Here is a 21,536-nt window from a genome sequence, read left to right as displayed (position 1 = left end):
CTTCCCTACAATCCTTCAAATAGCACCATATTAGTAGTAACTTCTCCAGTTCTCTGTTAGCTATGTTATCTGTTCAGCAACAACTCTTTCTGTATTGTCAGCACATCATACTCATTTCAGTCTTCCGGGCTCAAATTCTGCCATATGTTTCAGACTCAGCTGGTCTTAAGGCCTTGATTACAAGGCATTTATTTCACATGCCTTTATTCAAACAGTTTCTATAGTGGCAAGAGACCTTAGAACATCTTAATTTCTATGCACCAACTCACCTAAAAATCAAACTAGATTAACCGATAAGCCTAGGTTTAGTGGTTAATTGACTAGTCAACTGCTCCAGGGCCCACCTTAGACAAAATGGTGCCCTGGGCAAACTTGCATTTTGGTGCCCCTTCTCCCCTCCTACTCTGGAGCATGGTGTCCTTTCCATTTCCCTTGGAAGCCGCTCAGTCCCTTGCTCCCGAGTGCAGGGCTATTCTCTCCCCCTTGCAAAGACAGTTGTCACAGTCCTCTTTTGCCAAGCCCTTCCATTAAGAACTACATGGGGAATGGATTATTTTAGATTAAATATTTCCCCCTAGATATGACACACAGAAGGCGGCTGCTGTTTTTGAAGGTCATCAGATCGTAAAATGAAAGAGTGGGTAAAAACACCTGGGTAGGTCTCTCGCTCTTCAGTGGGTTCTTATTCCACAGTTTGAGCTGCTTTGCAGAAGCCTTGGCAGCTCCCTTGCTGCAGCAGCACTTGCCCTTTATGCCTGGCCTGCAGCTCGTGGGGAGCTCCCTGCTGTCATATGGGGGCTGCATCTTGTGCATGGAACTCCTGCAGCCTTCTGGCTCCTCCTGACTCACCAGGGAAGCCAATTCAGATTGTGGTGGGGCTGGGGAAGGCAGTGTGATTCCATAGGATAATTAGCTACCTGAAATCTAGGTTGTTTGTTTGTAAATAACTTAGAAATTAGCTGATTTCACAGTACACAGAAATCCTGAAATATTTCCGTCAGTAATAATTAAATTATTTACAGATAGGGAAATCCAGAGACAGAGAGAGAGGTGATATAGTAGTTTTTGCTGTTTTGTTGTAGTCGTGTTGGTGCCTGGGTGAGAGCCACAAGGTGAGTGAAGTAATATCTTCAATTGGACCAAATATGGTTGGAGAGAGAGACTACCATTGGAACACCTCAAAGCTCTTCTCCAGGTCTGCGAAGCTCAAAAGGGATAACCTCTCACCAACCAAAGCTGTTCCAAAATAAAAAAGAGATATGACCTCAGCCACCTTGTGTCTCTGTGTTTTAACAGCTTTAAAGCTTGAACTCTTTGCATCTCAACTTTGTCTGTCAAAAAATTATTAGACCTCCCTCCATAATTTTCTGAAAATGTGAAAATTATAAAAAGACAAAAAGCTCAAAACATATATTACACAAAGTTATAAAAAAATAAAAAGTGCCTTTTAATAAGACAGAACAGCAGAGGGGAGCAGTGCAGAGGGGGTGGAGGGATGGGGCACAGCCTATATTCTTACTGAATTCTCTGAGTTTAAGGGCCTAATTGTTGTGACTTGCAATTTCAAATCACACAAACAAAACAAGTGTGGGGTCACTTACTTGCTTCCATGCCGCTGGTATCCCAGGCACTGCCTCCCACTGCTCCCATTGGCCGGATTCCAGAGTAGTGGGAAAAGGCTCTGCTAAACCAGATCTGGTGGGGAGGCTCAGGGCTTCCCTCCCCACCCCTCTCAAAAGCCATCCCTGGCACTTCAATCTTGCAGGGGGCCATGAGGCTAGAGTGCAAGCACGGGCTCCCTGCTGTGGGGGCAGCTCGTTGGATAGGTGGAGTGGGGTGGCTGAGGGAGCACATAGAAGTACGTTGAGGTAGTGCGGGCAAGCGCAGCCCTGCTGGGGCACAAGCATGGTTGGCACAGACTACTCTGGCCTGACAGGAGCTGGATTGTCAGCTGAGGCTGCCCAGAATGGCTGTGCCACAGTTCAGGTCTGGCTGCCCAGTCCTGGTAGCTGGGGAGTGAGAGCAGGTGACCCTGATGATGTCATGCTGTTGTCTGGCAGGAAATATATATATATATATATATATATATATATATATATATATATATATATATATATGGAGAGATATTTCCACTTCCTCATAACTAAGTCAAGGCAGGGCAAAGCACACTCATTAACTCTAGATGGAACTGTTTTATTAAAATTGTCACACTTCCTTCACATTTCTAAGAGAGCTAGATGAGAGTTTTTGGACTATTGCACCCTGATGTACAATACATGATCTTGTATTTACATAATAGCTTTAATTCCAAATAAATTATATACTGATATACAATCACTTCATCATTCCATTGATAAATTAAGTGGATTACAGAGCAGACCATGCTAACTATTCATAACAGTTTAAGGAAAGGTGGAAAATGCCACTATATTAATGAAATTCAAGGGGGAAATGTAGGGAACTAGCCAAACATGGATATCACAGAAAACATCTCAGCTTTTTAAAGCAATGCTTTGTACCTTTAATGGTCACAAATATTTGCAACTATAAACTTTACATCTCCAAGAATGAAGCACTACGCCACACAGACGTAAAAGGCAGGTATCATTTAAGGAATCACCAACACTTCTTCTCATAGCCTCCCAAGTTTTCCTTTGACATTTCTTTGGAAATAGTGACCCAGGCTGAACCTGTTTAGCTTGTGAGATGAGACATGATCACAGCCTAAGGTGCTACAGGGCAGCAGGCAAATCTGTTCCTATCTATATTTTTATTAAGTTTGTCAAGACACTTCTCGCTGAAGATCCTGCTTTAAGTTGTTTATAATTTAGAACACCAGAACTTGAAGGGACCTTGAGATGTCATTGAGTCCAGTCCCCTGCCCTCACAGCAGGACAAACATCCGATTTCTGTGGTGTGTCTGGATTCTGCACCAGTCATAGAATACCAGAACACCATACTGCTCTATAAGTATTGTACACTAACCAGTTATGCTATTGGATCACCTTTAACTCAGGCCTCATTGTAAGCAGGATCTGAACTTGTGTGGGGAAGCCCTATTGGATTTCAAGTCCAACACCTTAACCACTGGACCATTGCTTGCTCATGTTAAAAAAAATTGAGATATTTTCCTTGAAATACCCCAGGGCCCTTACGCTTTGGAGGAGATACTTTTGATGTCACCATGGAAATCAACCTAAATCTCACCACGTTACAAGCTGCTGAAAAACTGCAGATTGCACATGCTCAGTAGAAACTGATTTTAGCAGCTAAAAATCTCTAAAGATTGAATCCCATCTGAGCATGCTACAGCTCGTCACAGCTACAAGTGCTGACTGGACTGCCCATATATCACCCCATATGCTGAATGACCATGATACATCCTGTCCCAGCTCCCACCTATGGCACAGCTGACCAAATGCCATGGTCACAAGAGCTCTAGGGGTGAAGAACTTCCCCTATAGCTGCTGTCTCAGCTGATCTGGGCTGGGCTAGACAAAGTAGACTGGGATAAGGAGTCAAGGACAGGATAAGAGGAGAGAGACTGAATGAAGAGCCTAGAAGCCAAAGGAGGGGAGAGGAGAGAGATCAGAGGAGGAACTAGAACCTTAATTCAAACTTTCAAGTGATTTACTTTGAAATCTTAATGTCCTTTTAACTTAGTTTGTGTGTGCACAATATATCTATGTTCAAGTAGTGATGTGGTGACCCAAGAGAACTCTGGATCCCATACCTTGATTATTTCCACCAGCTGATCCACACCACTGTCGCCTGGAAAGATTGGTTGTCCAAGTAACAGTTCAGCCAATACACAGCCTGCTGACCACACATCTTAAGAGAAAAAGGATGTTTCAGTGAAAGATGTTATATACATATCACATCAAATTTAACCCATTTAATATATTACTCTGTTTGATTCTGTACAAGATCAATTAGTCTAAAATATTCAGACTATCTAAAAAACAAATAAGGACATTGAGAATCTCTGGTAGAATCTGAGATTAAAATGTATAAAGAAGTTCATCTATCTGTACATTAACATACACACACCCTCATCCATTTGGGTGTATTAACTGAAAGATTAATGATTACTCACATCCTGTTTGAGTCATGTTATACATACTGAGTGTGTAAAGACTTTCTTAATCAAGGAACAGGTGATTTTTTTTTTTAAAGCGGGGAGTACAGACTCATGGTTGTGTCATACATGAATCAGAGCTGTAAATAGCGCTAGCATTAAATCGGATAATTTAGGTTGTTGAAGGACAGACACACTGCACTGGCACAATTTAAGCTCCAAATTTCTCCCACTTGGAAATGGCTATATTGGAATTCTGAAAGGTATGAGAACTTTCTAATTTCAGGGTAATTTACAAACATTATCTGAAAAAATCTGTTGGGGAATCTAAATTCTAAGAGAGTCCTCTTACAATATCCACCTGTCCCTCTAAAATAGTTAATGTAATCATAACACTTAGACAGCAAGACAATATGATTTCTGCTTGTGTCTCCTCTATAGCCTGAGTTTACCATTCAAACTCAGTTTCCAAAAGCATATCAACATTCATGCTCTTGCACAAAGAATATATACAAAAAGCCACAACAATTTTAAGTTCAAGTAGAAAAACAGTAGGGAAATTAATGAGTAAGAGAACATATTCAAGAAAAGACTTAAGGCAAAATTTCTATTTTAAATTTCTAACAGTATATGCAGAAGAGATTAAACACAAAGTACAGAGCTTAAAAATGTATTTGGTGTCACAGTATTTTACACTTTTTTTATTCCACAAGTAATATTTTCAAAAGTGCTTAACTGACATAGGATCTTCCTTAGTTACATTTGTAAGATTTTACCCATACTGTATGTATCACACACTCACTCCTGAAAAACAATTGCTTCTGGGGAAGAAGGCTACAGCAGTTTAGAAGCACACACTGAAGTCTCACAACAGTTTCTATCAAAGCAAATAAAAATTTGATATGCAACATTTGTGGGACATAGGTAGACGTAATGAAATTACAGATGAAATACAGCCATAACATTCTAACCTTTCTGAAAACAATGCCACATGGTCTTCAATGGCCAAGGACAAGTGATCAGGAACATTTACAGCTCAACTGAAAGATATATAAATTTAGTTTTTTTCACTCCTCCTAATCCTAAACAGCAGGACTAGAAGAAATCTGATCCCTCCCCAATCCAAAGAATGAAGCCCTGGAAACTAAAGTAATTATGTAGCAGAAAATGGCTTAATGCCGCGTTTCTCAAACTGTGGGTCCTAATCCCCCCGGGATTCGCAAGCAACTTAGGGGGGGGGGTCATGGTATCACAAAGTTTGAGAACCCCTGGTTTAATGAATTCAATGTCAACTGTCAATGAGTACTCACCCATTTATGTGCAGTCATATACCAAATTGTGCAACTACACCTTAGCTTCATTCTGCATATACAAAATTATGATCGCTTGTAGTAGATGTATTCCATAGGGCTAAACGCTGCTGTACTTTTTATTTACTTACAAACAACCTTACTTGACACCATAATAGCCAAAGGAGAGGTTACTTACTAGATCATCCCTGATAGACATCTATCTAACCTGCTCTTAAATATCTCCAATGATGGAGATTCCACAACCTCCCTAGGCAATTTATTCCACTGTTTATTGACCCTGACAGTTAGGGTGTTATACCTAATGTCTAGCCTAAACCTCCTTTGCTGCAATTTAAGCCCATTGCCTCTTGTCCTATCCTCAGAGGCCAAGGAGAACAAAATTTTTCTCCCTCTTCCTTGTAACACCCTTTTAGATACTTGAAAATTGCTATCATGGCCCTCTCAGTGTTCTTTTTTCTAAACAAAACAAGCCTAGTTCATTCAGTCTTTCCTTATAGGTCATATTTTCTAGCCCTTCAATCATTTTTGTTGCTCTTCTCTAGACCGTCCCCAATTTCTCCACATCTTTCTTGAAATGTGCTGCCCAGAACTGGACACACTACTCCAACTGAGGCCTAATCAACACAGAGTAGAGAGGAAGAATGACTTCTCGTGTCTTGCTCAGAACACTCTTGTTAATGCATCCTAGAATCATGTTGCTTTTTGTTTTTTTGTAAGTGCAGCAGTGTTGAATCATTTTTAGCACGTGGTCCACTATGACCCCTAAATCCCTTTCTCCAGTACTCCTTCCTAGATAGTCCTTTCTCATTCTGTATGTGTGAAACTGATTGTTCCTTCCTAGGTGGCATACTTCGCATTTGTCCTTATTAAACTTCATCCTATTTACCTCAAACCGTTTCTCTAGATCATTTTGAACTTTGACCCTATCCTCCAAAACACTTGCAACCCCTCCCAGCTTGGTATCATCTGCAAACTTAATAAGAGTACTCTCTATGCCATCATCTGAATCGTTGAAGATACTGAACAGAACCAGTCACAAAACAGACCCCTGCAGAACTCCACGTGTTATGCCTTTCTAGCATGCCTTACTAAAGTCTAGGTACATCACATCCACCACTTCCCCTTATTCACAAGACTTGATATCCTCTCAAAAGAAAGCAATCAGATTGGTTTGACAAGATTTGTTCTTTATAAATCCAAGCTGGCTGTTACCTATCCCCCTATTATATTCCAGTTGTTTCCAGATGAATTCCTTATTTACTTGCTCCATTATCTTCCCTGGCACAGAAGTTTAAACTCACTGGTCTGTAGTTTCCTGGTTTGTTCTTATTTCCCTTTTTATAGATGGGCACTATATTTGCCCTCTTCCAGTCTTCTGGAATCTCTCCTGGTTTCCTTGACTTTTCAAAGATGACAGCTAAAGGCTCAGATACCTCCTCTATCACCTCCTTGAGTATTCTAGGATGCATTCCATCAGGCCTTGGAGACATCTCACTTTTCTAAGTAATTTTAACTTGTCTTTTTATTTTAAACTTGTAAACCTACCCCATCTCCAATAGCATTCACTATGTAAGGCATCCCGTCACAATCAAACTTCTTGGTGAAAACCAAAAATAGTCACTGAGCACTTCTACCATTTCTAAGTTTCCTGTTATTGTTTCTCCCTCTTCACTGAGCAATGGGTCTACCCTGTCCTTGGTCTTCTAATATATTTATAGAATGTCTTCTTGTTACTCTGTTGTCTCTAGCTAGACTGAGCTTGTTTTGTGCCTTTGCCTTTCTAATCTGGATCAGCAATTATAAATGGGCAATTTACACCTCATACTATCAGAGCCATCCAGATACGATCAGTGTCCTTAGGAATCCGCTGTGTGGAAAACCCACCGTGGTGACTGTTGCCCACAGGAGACTGAATGGCACTTGTAATCTATGGAGCGGTCTCATGATCTGTGACGAGGTGAGATAAAGGATCAGCACTGCTCTTCCTGCCATTGGGTGCGTGCTTCCCAGGTCTATGCCATGGCACTGGCAAACTGTACTCCAACTCAGGCTGATGGAACCCTGAAGCCCAGTGGGCTCCTATGGACCAGCCTCCCCTTTTCCGAGGCATGTTGGCTCTGAGTGGGTGGGATGTTCTCCTAGATGGAAAACTGTGCTGGATCAATGGGGACTTGCACATAGAACACACAGCAGGTTTTCCTTAGACTGAGGAACTTCTAAAACCTGTGTGGGTAGCACCGGTAATGCTAGGATATCCTGGGCTGCTTGCAGGGCCTCAGGCCTCAAAGGGACCTCTATATGGTAAAGGCCCTCCATGTAACAGTCCTGTATGAGGGCAGACTAGATCACTCTACTTAAGCTGGTGCTCTTCTTCCCAAAGGAGTAGCTGAGATGCCCAATGTGTAGGGCCGACAAATCACTGTTTCTTCTTGCCCGTGGTGAGGAAGATTTCAGCCGGTCACACCATTTACTGGCAGCGCGCACATGCGCAATGCAGGTCTTGCACATGCGCAGTGCGGGGCTAGAGAGTAGATTTCGCTGCCATTTGTCAAGTCCTGCCAGTGTGGGTTGTACCTCTCTTCCAGCCCTTCCCTTCCCTTCCCGGAGGTGGGAGATCTTCCCCTCAAGTTTTTCAGCCTGCCTGGAGGGAACCATGGAAAGAGCTTAGTGCCAGGTGCAAGATGGTGTAGAGTGCCCGAACGACATCAATGCTGTGGTACTCAGGGCCAAGTCAGATTTTAGGGAGTTAATGCCAACTCCATCAGGAAAGCCCCGAGACCAAAGTCCCTCTCCTCCTCATGATTTACAAATAGGACAGTTGTGTTTTTCTCACAGCTGGTATGAAGATCACTGATGGGCATGGGACGCCTAAAGCAAGAACATAGATTGAAGCCCATGGACCAATGCATGACCTGTCCCAAGGAAAAGTCCCATTCAGGAGCAACTACGAACTCCAACTATGACTAAACTACTAAAAACTAAGAACCGTCACGCTAGCACAAGGTAGCAGAACATTCTAGCTCTGTTACTGGAAGCAAGAAAGAACTGAAGGTGAGGGGAGTATGCTAATGCATATGGTAAACACCGTATACTTATACTAATGCATATGGTAAACACACACACACCTAATGTGGCAGGCACTGACTGGGAGGAGTTTATCTAGGTGTCCCTTGGCCAGCAGGCTGCAGTACCCCCGAGCCAGACTGGGCTCCCTGTCTGCTGCAGCCCCAGCCCGCTGGAAAATGCAACCTCTTCCCTCCACATGGCTCTCAATTCAGTGTTAGGGAAGAAGCTTGCATTGCCCCTGTCACTCAGGCCAATCTCTCAGCTCCAATTGGATGGCTGTTTCTAGCCAATAGGAGCTGAGAGATTGGCTGAGGTCAGTTCTTATTGGCCAGTTGTTTCTGGCCAATAGGAGCTGAGGATTGGAGCGGGGGCAGGGAGATCACATGAAGCCTCCCCGTCCCTGCACAGCAGAGAGTTGCAGGGACTATGTTTAAAACCGCAGTAGTTACGTGCCTGAAGGTTCCGGTAGGGGGGAGCTGCAGTGGCTTGGTGGGCCGTATTTTGCCCAGGTCTGAACTAAAGGCTTCAGAAAAGGTTAGAGTTCTGAAAAAGTACTGTCAAGTAGAAAGACTTTTAAATGTGAAGTGCCTTTTGATTTTCACTGTAACAATCTTTCTTAATGGCATCTACAATTTTTTTTCATTAAACAGAACATTTGCATGAACACAGAATATTAGTTTTTCCAGAACTCTTCTACTCTTGATGTTTGCTCAGGAGTCCTGTATGATATATGTGGCTAGGTCACATACAGGTGCATCGTTAATTTGTAAAGAAAATAACAAGAGTATGTGCAGAAACTAAGTGCTTGCATTTCCACTAGATCACACTTCTAAGCAAAAGCTATGAGTACTATCTGTGGCTTACCAAGGAAAGATTTTTTTAAAATTACATTAGCTAACCTGTTTAATTAGTTTTTAAATATCGCTAAGCACCTTGCGTATGATGGGTCTTCACACTTTTAAAGTATTTTAATTGGTTACAGACAATCCTAGATTCTTCCCAGGCTCGATCAAGACCCACTAACATTTAAAAAGTGTTTACCTTGCCTAAACTAGGTATTGAGCTACATTTTAAAAAGGTCAACATGGCCCTTACATATAGCAACATAACACACCCAATGCCATGGAATAGACATGGTAAGTCTCAGATCAGGAAGCTAGAGATCTGAATTCTGATGCCAGTCTCTGTGTATTCTGGGATTTAGAAACCAAAGCTACCAACATTGTTAGCTATTTCACTGCTGTTCATTTTAGCAGAAATTTCTGCCTCCTATGCCTGCACAGGTATCAGAAGCCCCAAGTTTTCTCTCTCTGGGTGACAAAAGTGCCAGCTTTCTTGATAAAGTTTTTAGTTACCTACTGTGACAGAGCTCTGACTTTGCCAGGGGGGATGGAGGGGAAGGTCCTTTGCTTCTCGGCAGTTAGTGTTTGCCTCAGTCTCCGTGGCCTTCAACATAGCCTCTCACCCTTCACTAGAGGCAAGCGTCACAGCTTACTGAGCCATCTTTATCATAGGCCAGTCAATGCATTTGGGATGAAACCCTCCTTAGCTCCAGTCTCCCCTCCTGGCTTAATTGCTCTACAGAAGTCCCTACCCTTGTGACAGGGAACAGAAAACTATTCGTCCGATAACCTGTATATTTACATTCCATCAAGCTACTGAATCCAACTGGTCTGGGTATGTCACACTATACAATAAAATAATCTTTGACACTTTGAAAACTTGAGGTGTGGGGACAGCATAACAAAAAGTTGAATATCAAATACCTCGGATTATTATACAGATTATATTGTTCATTTTCATATTTGATTTAAACCATTGAGATATTTTTATGCTCTGATAAAGTACACAGATCCTTGCCGGGAGCTTTAAAACCAACACCCAAGTCCATTTTCATTCTTATTCAAATACTTAATAAAATTCAATCACTTTAAGAGAGAAAACTGCTCTACTGAAACTGTTGGACAGCTGGGAGAAAATGGTTTGAAGTTTGACTTTTAACAAAACATGAATCACCTATCAACCCACACTAAAGTCTAGAAGCTAGAAAAATCACAGCTTCAGAAAAATGAATGGACATGAATTTCTTTTAACAACTATCCTTGACCACTTACAGCCAAGTCCTCCCTTCAAGAGTAACATTTGAGCACCTGAGGGGACTCAAACATTTAATAAATCTATTTTGTCCACAAAAAAGCTATAAAAATAGTACAGTCAATACAGAGAGTGCAATACACAAAAAGATATGCATACCTATACTGGAGGTATAATCGGTGGCTCCAAAGATCAACTCTGGTGCCCTGTAGTACCGAGAGCAGATGTAAGAGACATTAGGCTCTCCACGAACCAGTTGCTTTGCACTAGACAGAAGCAAAACAGAGAACTCATTCAGAGGTAAAGCTAGATTAGCAACAGCTATTCTGGTGACATCTCATACATACATACTCTCAAAGTTAATTTGATCTCCTACAGTTAAAAGGTATTTTGGGGTAAGGGACTCAGAAAAAGGAAGTGGATTCCTGACTTCTACCAGTGATATTGCCCATGAAAAGAGGTTTAAAGCTTTAAGTGTGTAATGAAAACTCTGTTGTACGGATACCAATAAAAAAATGTGCCATTAGACAAGACTTGTAAATCTTGGAATATAAAGTCTCTGTGTTGAATTAGGCAATGGTTCTCTTCAAATAGATTAATTTTAAACCAGGCTTTGAAATACAAAGGGCTTGTGTACCCAAGAAAAACATTAGTTTTACAGATATGCTGGCACGCTTTCCTAGTGTAGACACAGCATATGCTAACGTAAAAGTCTCAGAGGGGTAGCTGTCAGTCTCCTGTGGCACTTTAAAAACTAACATTTATTTGGGCACAAGCTTCCATGGGTAAAAACCACTTGGTCAGATGCATCCATAATACCCAAGAGATCGGAGTTACACGTTTATACTAGCACTTTTATACTAGCACACGTGTCTCTACATCTGAGCTTATACTGGCATAACTGTGTCTGATGAAAAATTATATCCATGAGTAATTTAGCTATACTAATACAAGTTCATCCTCTTTGGTCTGGGACTCACTGGTCCAGCCACATTGGTGATCCAACAGGACCACAGATGTTGCTGGACCAGAGAGCCACTGGACCAGAAAACTCCAGTGACAAAAGTTGCCAGTGACCTGGAGCAGAACCAGTTTGGAAGGTCAGAGCCAGCAGGGTGGGGGCAGAGAGCCAGTCCAATGTGCTGGCAGCCAACAAGGTAGCCTGGGAGCAAGGCTGAAAAACTGGGAATGGAACTGGGCCAACAGACCAGGGGGAGTCGACCTCTGTGACCAGGGCCAGTGACCAGGAGGGGAGTCTGGCTGGGAGGATGGCGGCCCCATGGGAAAGCACAGAAGCCTGACCCACCCTCCCAGTCTGGCAAACTCTCTTGTTCAGGACTGGTCAGGTCCCAAGGGTGCTGAACAAGAAGTTCCAACCTACATAAGTGTTAAATGTATACCAGACCAAACAGACCAGAAGGTAACACACTTACCTTCCAAAGTCACAGAGTTTTAGGACAGCTGTATCTGGGTCCAGCAAGAGGTTCTGTGGTTTTATATCCCGATGGCAGATTCCAAAGGAATGGATATAGGCTAAACTCCGGAACAGCTGATACATGTACAACTGGAACACAAAAAATGTATAATGTAAAATTTCTTAGTAACGGGTGTTGGGGGTGAGGGGGGGGGGGGGAAGAGCGGGAGAGAGATTAGCATAGTAAAAAAACCTATATAGGAAACAAGAATGAATTCTACAATTCACCAGAAAAATAGCTAGTCAAATAAAATTTTAAGAAATATTGGCAAGACAGGTCAGGCCTAACAGTTGAACTACACTTTTCTTCCCTTCCACACAACCTCAAAGCTTCTTTGTTAAAGTCAGTGTAATTTGTTATGAAAGTATTCCTTGACCATTCAAAGACAAAAAATATTATTCACAAAGAAAATTTAGTAACAGTAATCCAGCATTCACAAGCAATTCTACAAATAATGATGGCCAACAGAGAAAAAAACACAACAAATAAAAATAAATCCATGTTAGATTTCAAAGTCCTGTCTATGTTTTGTGAAGAGGCATTGTGACAAACTCTTAAATGGAACCTCTGAGGTTGCTGCAGTGGTACACCTTCATCAATACACATACAACCCACCCACCCAACGCATGCCTCTGTATCAGTGGCAGCAAGTGGGAGGAGGGGGGAGATGCCACGAGGAACTGGCTTAAATGCCAGCTCCCCACGAGCACTGGATCTGCCAGCCCCATGGCAGGAGGCAGCGGCGGGAAGGGTGAGGGGGGCAGGTAGGAGCTAATACTCGCAGGGAGCCAGCTTTCAAGCTAGCTCTCTGAGAGTGCTGGCTCTGTGGACCCACCTGCCACCCCCCCATTCTGCCTCCTACAGAGGTAGCAGGGGCAGGCAGGAACTGGTACTTGGGAAAGCCAGCTTAAAAGCCAAGCCAACCTCCCCTCTCCTCCCCTCCCCCTCGGATGTTGCCACCTGCCCCAACTTCCCGTGCTGCTGCTTCTTTCAGGTAAGGGGTAGGCAGGGGTGGCTGCCGTGAAGCAGCCCGTCTGCAATGTGCCCAGGCTTGGTGTGGACAGAGGCTGCTACACAGCAGGAGCCCCTGTCTGTGCAGAGCTTGAACGCCCCCTGCAGACAGGGGCAGCTGCTGCTCCACACTGCTGCCTTAAGCATCAGAGACAGCAGCGGTGGGGCAGCAGGCAGAGAGCTGGTTTTTAAACTGCCTCTCCTCACGCACTGGCTCCTGACTGCCATCTCGCACTGCTGCCTCTGATAGGGTATGTCTACACTACCCCGCTAGTTCGAACTAGCGGAGGTAATGTAGTCATCCGCAATTGCAAATAAAGCCCGGAATTTGAATTTCCCGGGCTTCATTTGCATGAAGCCGGCCGGCGCCATTTTTAAATGCCGGCTAATTCGAACCCCGTGCCGCGGCACGCAGTAGCTAGTTCGGATTAGGCTTCTAACCAGCTCGTGGAATGAGGAGTACAGCTAGTTCGGATTAGGAAGCATAATCCGAACTAGCTACTCCATGCTGCGTGTAGCTGCGCGGCACGGGTTCGAACTAGCCGGCATTTAAAAATGGCGCCGGCCGGCTTCATGCAAATGAAGCCCGGGAAATTCAAATCCTGGGCTTCATTTGCAATTGCAGATGACTACATTACCCCCGCTAGTTCGAACTAGCGGGGTAGTGTAGACATACCCATAGAGAGTCCGCAGTGCGAGATGGCAGGGTGCTCCCTGGGAGTGGGGTCAAGAGCCGGGTTGGGAGCACACTGGCTGCCTACTCTGCCTCCATAGACTATTGAATAGTCATGCAACCAATAATAATTCATGTGGTTACACAACTATTCAATTACATGCTATCTAACATGTCTAGCTGCTATGTGAAAGTAGAAGCAGGCATACTCTTGCCATCCTCAGGGGAAACATGGAGACTTCTGTGATGAGGTCCAACACGGCTCAAAACAGGTCCATCAGCAGAAACACCCTTGCTTTGGTGGAGTCAAGAGCTGCTTTGATAAATTCTATCCTTTGAGCTGGAATTAAGGTGGACTTTTTCCTCACTGATCAGGTGTCTTAGAAAATGACGTGGCTTATGGAACTAATACATCTCAATGGACCTGTGCTTTGGAGAAGTCTTTGACCAGCCAGTCATTAGTGTATGGGTAAATGCCCAATGCCTGAAGCTGGCCGCTATCACTGCTTTGCGCTTGCAAAACATCCTAGATGTCATAGCCAGGACAAACAAGAGAACTGCAAATTGGTAGTGGGTATATGGCCCACTATGAAACAAAAAAAGCCTATGCCCTGTGAAAATATGCATCCTTCAGGTTGAGGGCTTCCTTACAAGCTTCCCCAATCCAGGGAGGGGATAATGGAGGCTAGGGAGGCGATGTGGAATTTGAGCATCCTAAAGATACCTGTTGAGGTCTTACAGGTTCAGGATGGGCAGCAGATCTTCCTTGACCTCTGGCATTAGAAAGTATTGGAAACTGAACCTCCTGTTCCAATACCCACACAGAACTTACTCTGCCACCCCGGCTATAACAGCTCCTGAACTTCCTGAATGAGAAGATTCTCATGAAAGGGGTCTCTGAAAAGGGATGGAGTGACAAGAGGAATTGGAGCGAATTATCCTGCAAGATTGGATCCAGACCCAATAGTCAGAGGTTATGGGTGAAACAAGTGGTGAGGAAACCAGAAAGGCCATAGTCAAACAGGGAAAACAGGATCCGTGGAGAAGTCTGCTGTGCCACCCTCGGGGGCATCAAAATGAGTTCTTAGCTCCATGTTTGGAGTGGATAACACCTAACTGGGATGAGAGTGGGGATGGCAGATGCTTGCAGCTTCTGCTTTTCTTGGCTGGAGGCTCCTAATGTTGCTGGCTTCCCTGAATGGGAGCATGTGGCAGTCAGAATCCTTTCCAAGCAGGGCCAGGAATATACAAGCCCATCAAATGGAAAGTCCTGAATAGACTGCTGAGCAGCAGCCAGGAACCCCACACATGGGATATAGCTGACGTCATTGTACACACCACAGATTCCATCACATCCAAAGCTGCCTGAAGAGCCACCCTGACCCAGCAACATGCCCTCTTCCAGGATCACTTTGAACTCTTCCTGGAACCTTCAGGAAGCAATTCCTGGAATTTACCCATGGTCTGCCACATAGTGAAACCATAGCAACCAAGGAGGTCTTGTTAATTCGCCACCCTCACCTGACCAATGAAAGTGTATCCCCTAACAAGTCTAGTATTTTGGAGTGTTTTGTCATTGCCCCTGGTTGCCTCTGCCTCTACCACTAACAGGTTAAGGGTCGGGGGGGGGGGGGGGGGGAGAGAGAGAGAAACAAATATTCATAGTCCTTTGAAGGAACAAGTATTTCCATTCAGTCCTTTTTGAGATGAGGGGCAAGAAGGGACTACAGTAAACTGAACCACTCTTTGGCTACGTCTACACTGGCCTCTTCTTTGGAAGGGGCATGCTAATTTTGAAAGTGGGAATAGGGAAATCCGCGGGAGATTTAAATATCCCCCACGGGATTTAAATAAACATGGCCGCCGCTTTTTTTCCGGCTTTGGGAAAAGCCGGAAAAAAGCATCTAGTCTGGCCCGATCCTCCGGAATAGGGCTTTATTCCGGAGGATCAGGCCAGTCTAGACGCTTTTTTCCGGCTTTTCCCAAAGCCGGAAAAAAGCGGCGGCCATGTTTATTTAAATCCCCCGCGGATTTCCCTATTCCCACTTTCAAAATTAGCACGCCCCTTCCGAAGAAGGGGCCAGTGTAGACGTAGCCTTAGGGTATGTCTAGACTGCATCCCTCTGTCGGCAAAGGGATGCAGATTAGGCAGGTCGATATTGCAAATGAAGTGGGGATTTAAATATCCCGTGCTTAATTTGCATAAAAATGGCCACCTTTTTACCGACTCAGAACTTTGTCAGCAAAAAGCAGAAGTCTAAAGGGAGGATCTGTCGAGAAAGAAAGCCTTTTTCGACAAATCTTGTACACCACCTTGCAGGAGGCATAAGGGATGTCAAAAAAGGCTCTCTTTCTCGACAGATATCCCTCTAGATCGCCGCTTTTTGCCGACAAAAATGGCGGCCATTTTTAATACAAATTAAGCACGGGATATTTAAATCCCCGCTTCATTTGCAATGTTGACCTGCATAATCTGCATCAATCTGCAGACAGAGGGATGCAGTTTAGACACACCCTTAGATCTTTAAGCAGCTCTTCCACTCCTAAGGAATCTGGCACAAGGGCAGGGGAGGGAATGATATAAAATAAGCCAATTCTTAAAACGCTCTGTTCTCCTTTGATGAAAATGTGGCAGCGCAGACACTCAGGCTCTCTTCAGGAGACATAAAATTGTCGGTTTCAAGATCTAATTCCTCCAACCCCTGAAGGGCAGTCTGTTCCTCCACCTAAAACAATCATGCACTAGAGCAGGAGACTGGTCTCCTTTCTTGTGTGGTATCAATGGATTCTGTATCTTCGGTTCTATAGGGACTGGTGACTGAAGATGCCCACTATATTCTTATTGCTGCAAATCTATTCAGTAAGGTGGAGTTAACTAATAAGGTCATCTCTGTGCCATTGGGGCATTCTCCAATAAAGCCAGCTGTCCATATTCATAATATTAGAATAGAACGTGCAAGGCATCTGCCATTCTCAGACACTATCAGGAGTCCAGAGAAGAAAGGAGTGGATCCAATATAGGACAGAAACTTTCTAGGGGAACCTAATGTTTTAGGAGAACAGAAGAGAAGATGACATTTGTTGTTGTTCTACCCTTCTGTTCCCTACTGCAGTCAAATCTAAACACGAGTCCCTTCTCTTCTGTTACTCTTTATTCTCAAAATTGATTGTGGCAGCAGCATTGTAGCAGATAGATGAATTTGTATCAGTACCACCAAAGAAGGTTGGGAAAAGGAATGGGAACAGGCAACCAGATCTGATACTATCTTTTGCTGCCTCTATTTTAATAAGTCAATCTTTGGATCCTTCAATTTTCCTACTGGATCAAAGTCTGACAATGACAGTTACGGTTGTGTCACAATTGGATGTTTCTTAGCTCTACTTGGAGTCTTTACACAATGGTCCTCTACTTGGCTCCTATGTAGTAGCATCTGAGAAGATTCTTATTTGTGGACTGGCTCTTCTCATAGAAGCTGTTGCCATTGATGACTCCATAGATTTCTGATCTATAGGTTTATGTAAGTAATTTGTCCTCAAATGCATTCAATGCCAAGAGTGGTGTATGTCATTTCTTGGAACAAACCATATTACCCCATTTGGCAGGTAGAGCTGCAATTGCTTCCTTGAAGCAGTATTGCTTATAGTCCACTGTCTCTTCTCTGCTCTTAGGGTAAAGATGATGCAAATGGAGCACTTGAAAGGTGAATGTCTTTCACCAAAGCAGGCAAGACACTGTGTCTGAGCACCCAATGCTAGAAAGACGTAAGAACAGAAGCCACATTGACTGAAGCTTTTTTGTTTTTTATTTTCTGATCTGCCAGCAAGTCTTAATGTTGACACATAGCTTCTGAACGATACACTAAACACAAATAAAGCTAATGAAGCTAAAACCAGTAACCATAAAAATTAGCATCTCCTAACTAACTAGACATTATCTAAGAGAAAGATCCAGACATGAGATCTGTGTTGGTTCCTAATTCATCACTATTGGACAGAGTTGGAAGGAACTGAGGGAGCTAGCGCATGACACTTTTACACCCTCATCTGCAGAATATGGAAAGGGAGAACAAGAAGCATGCATGAGCATTTACAAGGACACCGCTATCAAGGTCCTAACATACCTGGTGCATCATGAGTGAGCATTAAGTAGAGGCCACTCAAAGAAGAACAGGTGCTTTAGGAGTCCCAGAATGCACTGGTGCAATTGCAGGATGTACAATGTGAGGAAGTGTCAAAATGGTTCTGCTTAAAAACATACTGCTGAGGAAGAGCATTGGGCCATTGAGGGGAATACCACCACCTTATGGGAAAATCCATAATTTCATGCAGAGAATGTTCTTCAATGACCTCCATGCTCTGGGTAAACACATCCAAAGTGGATCTTACAAATACTGAGGAATGCACACACACAAAAAAGGCAGAAATATTTCACCAAAACCCTATTAAACAGACCTGTATGTCATCATTTTACTACTCTGAGCAGATCACCAAGGTATCAAGATGTTTACAAACCAATTGCCTCTTACTCGCCACAGTTCAACTGAAAGATGCCACAACTGCTAGTGTGGTGGTGAATCATATCTACCAAACTGAGACCACTCTACCTGAATAAAGCACAAACAAGAAATGCCGTGCAAAAGCAAAATTATATTCTTGCACATACATCTGTGCCATCCCGCTGATCAGCAATAATGGAAAAATAAGTTAGACCAGGACAGCTTACCAGAGTGTCAACAAATATTCTTGTTGATTAAAGTTTGTAAGAGTGGAACTGTGATATTCTGAAGGTGAACTAAAAATCTCATCATTGTAAGGGGGAAAAACAGAACAGTGCAGATAAACATAGTCGAGGTTCAGTTTGAATTTCAGTGTCTCTAAATATTATATCAATTTTTACACTTGATGGTAAAATACAAATACTGGGCCAGAAGTATTTCAGCCACCACTTCTCCCCATTACATAGGACTGTAGGTTCATTTTCAACTGTCGTGAGGATCTCTATACATCTGAAATAGTTCAGAAGTAGGGAGGAGAGGAAGGGAGACTGAGGTTTTCAATTTAAACACAATCTATTGGACACACAGCCCCAAGAAAAATGCCATTACAACCCTAAATTTGCTTTCCATTCTCTGTCATCCTGTCCCAAGAGCATTCTTGAGGTTCAGTCCAAAACATCTAGAGTGGGAAGTTTTAAAGACCATCCCCCTTTGATTTTACTTTTAAGGTCTTTAGCAATTCCCTGCAGTGCCCTCCTACTAGCAATGTAAAATCCTGTTTAATTAGACAGACAATTAATTGTTAACTTAACCAGTTATCCCTTCACCACAGATGGGCTGGAGTGCCCCTTGCCTGCGGCAGGCTCCAAAGAGCTGGAGCAGCCCTCTGTCCATGGTGGGGGCTTCATCAGTTAGCCATTAACATCCCTACCCTGCTCCAGCATTTCTTTTTTGCTGTCTTGCCACCTGTCAGTTGAGCTGTATCCCCATCTTTCTCCACTGAGAGCTTTACTTTTAAATCTCAGAGGAAAAAGGTAAGCAGTCACTTCTGCTTGGAGAGGGAACTACTAACCAAGCTAAACAGTAGTAGTGACTCTTCCCATATTTAAATTCTAGTCAATCAATCATGTTTGTAGCTTACAAACATGGGAATGGGGACTTGCTGTGAAGCTGATCATCTTCGTGAGAGCTCTACCTGGCAGGTTACTGGCCAAAGCAAGAATGTCCAGCTGCAAAGCAGGATCCTTCTGACTACGGGAATTAGAGCTGCAAGGCAGGGATATGGCTACATGACATTAATAATTACAAACCCTGTGTAATAAGGGCTGATAAGGACAGCAAGATTATTCTTACTCCTTGCCCTTAAGATTCCAATAAAAATCAAGCCAGGACACTTTTGGTTCAGGAGATCATTTCTGGAACTCTTGAAGTACATACTCTAATGTCTACATTTGGCTGCCTTCAGAATAGTGTTCAAGTTTTTTCATTCATAGAAACAGCTATAAAGGTCATATGTGTCTCAATTTTATCAGCAGCTATTCTTCATGAATTTTTTCTTTTTCCATATTTCTGTCAATAGACTGACTAGTCTGGCTTCTAGGTCCAGTTTATTTTCTGTTATTATACAGTACTCCAGATACATGATTAGGAAATGTTAAGTTTAAAATGCAATACCTACAAACAAGTCAAATTTGTTGTGAGAATTTCCATTTATAAAGAGGAATATTGTGATGGTTTTCTCCAAAAGAGTTTAAGAGTGTTATTACCCGAGGAGTCAAAATCTGGTATATACAGAATGTAGTATAGATGTCTGTCTTAGAATACAACTGGATGCAATTTGTTGTGGGCTTTTGGTCATTTTACATAATTATTTTTTTGTCTTCCATATTATATGTTAGAATCTATATCATAGAATAATATGACTGGAAGGGACTTCAAGAGGTTATCTAATCTAATCCCCTGCACTCATGGCAAAACATCCCTGACAGGTGTTTATCTAACCTGCTCTTAAAAATCTCTCATGATGGAGATTCCACAATCCTCCTGGGCAATTTATTCCAGTGCTTAACTATCCTGACAGGAAGTATTTCCCAACGTCCAATTAAACCTACCTTGCTGCAATTTAAGCCTTTTCATTCTGGTCTTATCCTCAGAGGCCAAGAAAAACAATTGTTCTCCCTCCTTCTTGTAACAACCTTTTATATACTTGAGAACTGTTATATCCCATCTCAGTCTTCTCTTTTCCAGACTAAAAAACCACCTTTTTCCAATCTTCCCTCATAGGTCATGTTTTTTCAAGACCTGTAACCATTTTTATTGCTGCTCTTGATTTTCTCCAATCTGCCCACATCTTTCTTGAAAAGTGGTGTCCAAAACTGGATATAATACTCCAAGTGCGGCCTAATCAGCACAGAGTATAGCAGAATTACTTCTTCTCATGTCTTGCTTACAATACTGTTCTCCTGCAAATACACCCTAGAATGATGTTTGCTTTTTTTGGCAAGTGTTACGCTGTTGGCTCATATTTAGCACTCTGAGCCCAGAGCCCTCTCTGCTATACTCCTTCCCAGGCAGTCATTTCCCATTTTGTATGTGTGCAACTGACAGTTCGTTCCTAAGTGGAGTAAAGCATGCTATACTTACTACTATTATGTAGACATTGATAGATAGTCTAATCCTCCTCTGCCAGAATTCACATCACTGACAACTTCCAAAGAGGCTTCATAACACTTTCTTTGACCTACTGGCTAATAAAACTCTGACAACCCTACCTTGCTAAATTATCCTTCAAAAAAAAATCAGATGTAATTGACTTTATTCTTGCATTTGAGATGTCTGAGGTAAATGAATGCATGTTTCCAGACATCAAGACAATGCTCTATCAACAGCAGGATGAAAAGTAAAGTCTGCTGTATCAATGAGTACAAAAACATTTCCCAGGTCTAGAATGAATGACAAGCGCCCGCGGCTGCCAAATTTTTTATTTCTCCAGCAAGAGAATTTACAATACACCACATCAGTTCTCATAGGACAGGATATGCTTAAGTAAAAATCAATATTCCAACTTCCCCAGAGTGTGTGTGTAGGAAAGCCATGAGCATGTAAGCTTACATCCAAGATATGATCTTTTCGTCATTGCAAACACCAAAAAATGTTTAATAGCATAAGACCAAAACTAACTGGGCAAATACTGAAGGGCATGCTGTCAAACTGTAAACATAGTACTTCCACAACAGCCCAGATGCATTGATTTGTCTCAGACAAAACATTGCTGCTGGGTTATCATTTCTCTGAAAATGTAGGAGTCTAAACAACTGCACAGACTTTCGC

General features: G+C 42.8%; 1 protein-coding gene across 4 annotated transcripts in view; it reads right to left on the bottom strand.

The window, feature by feature from the left end:
• Nucleotides 1-21,536, bottom strand: part of GSK3B (glycogen synthase kinase 3 beta) — a 226,812-nt gene that overhangs the window by 63,130 nt on the left and 142,146 nt on the right. For all 4 annotated transcript variants that reach the window (XM_075905473.1, XM_075905448.1, XM_075905459.1 and 1 more), the window contains exons 5-7: nucleotides 11,985-12,115; nucleotides 10,711-10,817; nucleotides 3,734-3,831 (exon numbers count right to left, since the gene is read on the bottom strand). In XM_075905473.1, coding sequence (XP_075761588.1) covers nucleotides 3,734-3,831; nucleotides 10,711-10,817; nucleotides 11,985-12,115 — 336 coding nt within the window. The remainder of the gene's footprint in view (nucleotides 1-3,733; nucleotides 3,832-10,710; nucleotides 10,818-11,984; nucleotides 12,116-21,536) is intronic.

Source organism: Pelodiscus sinensis, chromosome 1 (assembly GCF_049634645.1).
Source record: "Pelodiscus sinensis isolate JC-2024 chromosome 1, ASM4963464v1, whole genome shotgun sequence".
Taxonomy (NCBI): domain Eukaryota; kingdom Metazoa; phylum Chordata; order Testudines; family Trionychidae; genus Pelodiscus; species Pelodiscus sinensis.
The sequence above is the reverse complement of the archived record's forward strand: the minus strand, read 5'-3'. Positions and strand labels throughout refer to the sequence as shown.